The 2,773-nt window shown below is 50.3% G+C and overlaps 1 protein-coding gene across 1 annotated transcript; it reads right to left on the bottom strand.

Annotated features, from left to right (window-relative positions):
• Positions 1-213: 213 nt before the first annotated feature.
• Positions 214-1,166, bottom strand: LOC100905414 (eukaryotic translation initiation factor 4E-1-like). The gene is made up of 2 exons (XM_003738426.1): positions 1,061-1,166; positions 214-918 (listed from the first exon to the last, which is right to left on the bottom strand). The coding sequence occupies exons 1-2, from the start codon at positions 1,071-1,073 to the stop codon at positions 368-370; spliced, it is 564 nt and encodes a 187-aa protein (XP_003738474.1). The 5' UTR covers positions 1,074-1,166; the 3' UTR covers positions 214-367.
• Positions 1,167-2,773: the final 1,607 nt, after the last annotated feature.

Here is a 2,773-nt window from a genome sequence, read left to right as displayed (position 1 = left end):
TTCAGTCGATATTGAATGCACTTACGTCTCGTCGAGCCGGGGCAGAACAACGAGATGGTTCTTCACGTCTTCGAAGAAGCTCATAGCGATCAGGGGGATGAGGTTGTGGGTTAACGGCGGGTGAAAAACCGGAAATCCTAAAATCCAAAGAGGGGGCGCCCATGGGAACCTCTGCCGAGCGTACGAGTGTCAAAGAGATCGAGTACAAGGCGGAAACCTCCTCGACGTCTGTATTCAGGGATCTGATGGCTCGCGGCCCAGCGGTCCTATTTCCCAAAACTTAAATGAATTATGACTCGACCACCTAGAACTCTTCCATTCGCTAATTTATAGCTGTATATCGAAAAACTTTGGCTGATCAGCTTAACTAGACGCTGCGCCATACTAGAGCGGTGAATGCCTTCCTGTATCCTCGAGGACTTCTTCTCGAGACTTCTATCGCTCCGTCACTTATGCCGAGCGCCATTTTCCAACACTGCGCAATATCGAGGATTATTTGCTTCTCGGGCTTCTCTGCGGCCTTCATTACATGTTCTCCGTACAACCAGAAGGATACTGTAAATTTTTTGCGAATTTGGAGGCACAGTCCGGATACCATCGCTAGATCGCTTTTCGCTGATAAGAGCAGCATTAGACTTCGCCACCAAACAGCGTCGATTTCAGCGTCGCCTTGCAATGTCAACCTAAGCTTCATGTTACTAATATGAGCGTCCTCCCACATGGGGACCGCATCATACCGGAACACACAGAAGTCCCTGTGCAACGAGGTTTCGCTCTTGAGCTTCGAGGGAGGCCCCAACTGGCCACAAAAATCCAGGACACCATCGGGCGAACCCGTGTAGAGCTCCTCGAGATGATCAACCCAAGATAGTCTCAAAGGTTTATCGGTGAAACGCCACACCGTGAACTTCTTATCATCTGGAAAAATCCAGACATAGAATTATCACGCCGCTCTCTGCCGGGAACTTCTCCAATTTTTTCCTCCGTTTGGGCTCCATTGCGGCGAAGAGCTCCCCATAAGAGCTAAGTCCGAGAACTACGAGAAGTGCGGAGTACTCACCTTCATTTCCCATTGGAATATGTAACGAGCGTGGAGACTGAAAAACCACAGGATTTCCGATCGAACCAACCCAGGCTGGACGATTCGACTGCGGGGCACCAAAACACATCGTCGTCGACTCGTCCGCTTCTCATCTCGAAAATAGTGAAATCTTACACCGCTGGGCCCGCGCACAGCCAGAGTTTGAATTCGATTTCGTGCGGATTCCAGCTTCCGGCGATAAATTATTGTCGATACACCGAAAATCGCCTGGCGGCTGTCCCTGACATTGTTAGAGAAATAAGTTCCGCGAGCCAGATTCCATACTCGACGCCGGAGGGATCAAAAGGTGCTCGCTCTGAGCTCCATAGAGAGATCGAGGTATGGGGGCGGAGGAAATATGGACGGTGTCCTTCCCGGCTACCCCGCCATTGTCGCATTCAATTCTAGAAGGAGCTTGCAATCAAAAGAATCTGGACTTTTTCCGCAAAAGGAGCTGCGATTATTCTGCGTGTTGCCCAGTAGCCGATGAGTCGAAGAGAGGACTGAAGATTCTCGGTGCCCGGATGTTTCCCGACGACTTCCGTCGTAGTCCGAAGGATTCTCCTCGGACCAACACAAAGATCTGCCGAATCCGTAGCTTCAGTGCTTTGCGTGGAGAGCACCGATAAGCTGATTCTTTATTTGCTGTTGAGCGATTTCGCGGAGATTCATTGTACAGAGGAACACATCGAAAGTCACCCACCCCGGAATTGATGCCTTCGATCACCGACGGTGGATGATCGAGATATCGAATGACAGTCGATCTCCCACGAGGTCTATGGAACAATACGACGCCACTCTGGAAGCCTGTGCCCATTCCTAGAGCCGAATCGGGAATGAGGCTCGGAATCTGAGACTTCATCGAGCTCTTGGCGGGCTGCGAGAAGTCTGACGGTCATTGTTATCGACAAGTTGTCGATCCGGAGCATGGTGTATCCTGGTTCCCAGGGAAGGCTAGTTGAAGATGCCTCTCGATAGAGGACTCTCCCTCGAAAATGTACCACATATCTATCCTGGGAAAATAAGTATCGAATGGTATCGCTCTGACTTATACGAGCGTATCTTATGATCGCGCGAATAGCCGGTTGTCCGTTATATCCGAGCAGAGTAACATGGGAGGTATAGCGCCCCGGGGTCGTGACATCAGTCCGTTTCAAACGGGAGTCCGCTATATCCGGGTCCGTCATGACGAGGTTCGACTGTGCATATCTGTCCTGCTAATGGAAGTTCTGCCTGTGACACTTTTAGGAGCTACCTTTGTGGCACCACGGAGTTGCCATCCCTTGCGCTTCCAGGAACCGACGATTTGGACACTTTGGAAAGACCCAAACACGAAACGCTGTCAGGTCTGGGAGAAACTCATCATGCAGAGGTGAAAATCTTGAGAAACTAATTTGACCGCTCGGATATAAGATAAGAAATTTACCCGACACTTTATCCGCAACGCTTAGATGCTCATGAATGCCCCTCTGAGTAATCATGTGGAGCTCCGACGGCGAGCGGATTCGGCGGGAGATCGGGAATCCTGGCGAACGAAAATAGAGATAAATTTTTATTGTTGCAGATCGAGCCCCTACCTCGACAAGCAAGTAGACGACGATACAGAGGCCGACTATAGCGAGAATCTACTGAGATTCTCAGATGCTCAGACCTCTGAATCTGCCAGTATCTCCCTGAACCCGTGTAGTATAC

Source organism: Galendromus occidentalis, unplaced genomic scaffold, assembly GCF_000255335.2.
Source record: "Galendromus occidentalis unplaced genomic scaffold, Mocc_1.1 scf7180000075984, whole genome shotgun sequence".
Taxonomy (NCBI): domain Eukaryota; kingdom Metazoa; phylum Arthropoda; class Arachnida; order Mesostigmata; family Phytoseiidae; genus Galendromus; species Galendromus occidentalis.
The sequence above is the reverse complement of the archived record's forward strand: the minus strand, read 5'-3'. Positions and strand labels throughout refer to the sequence as shown.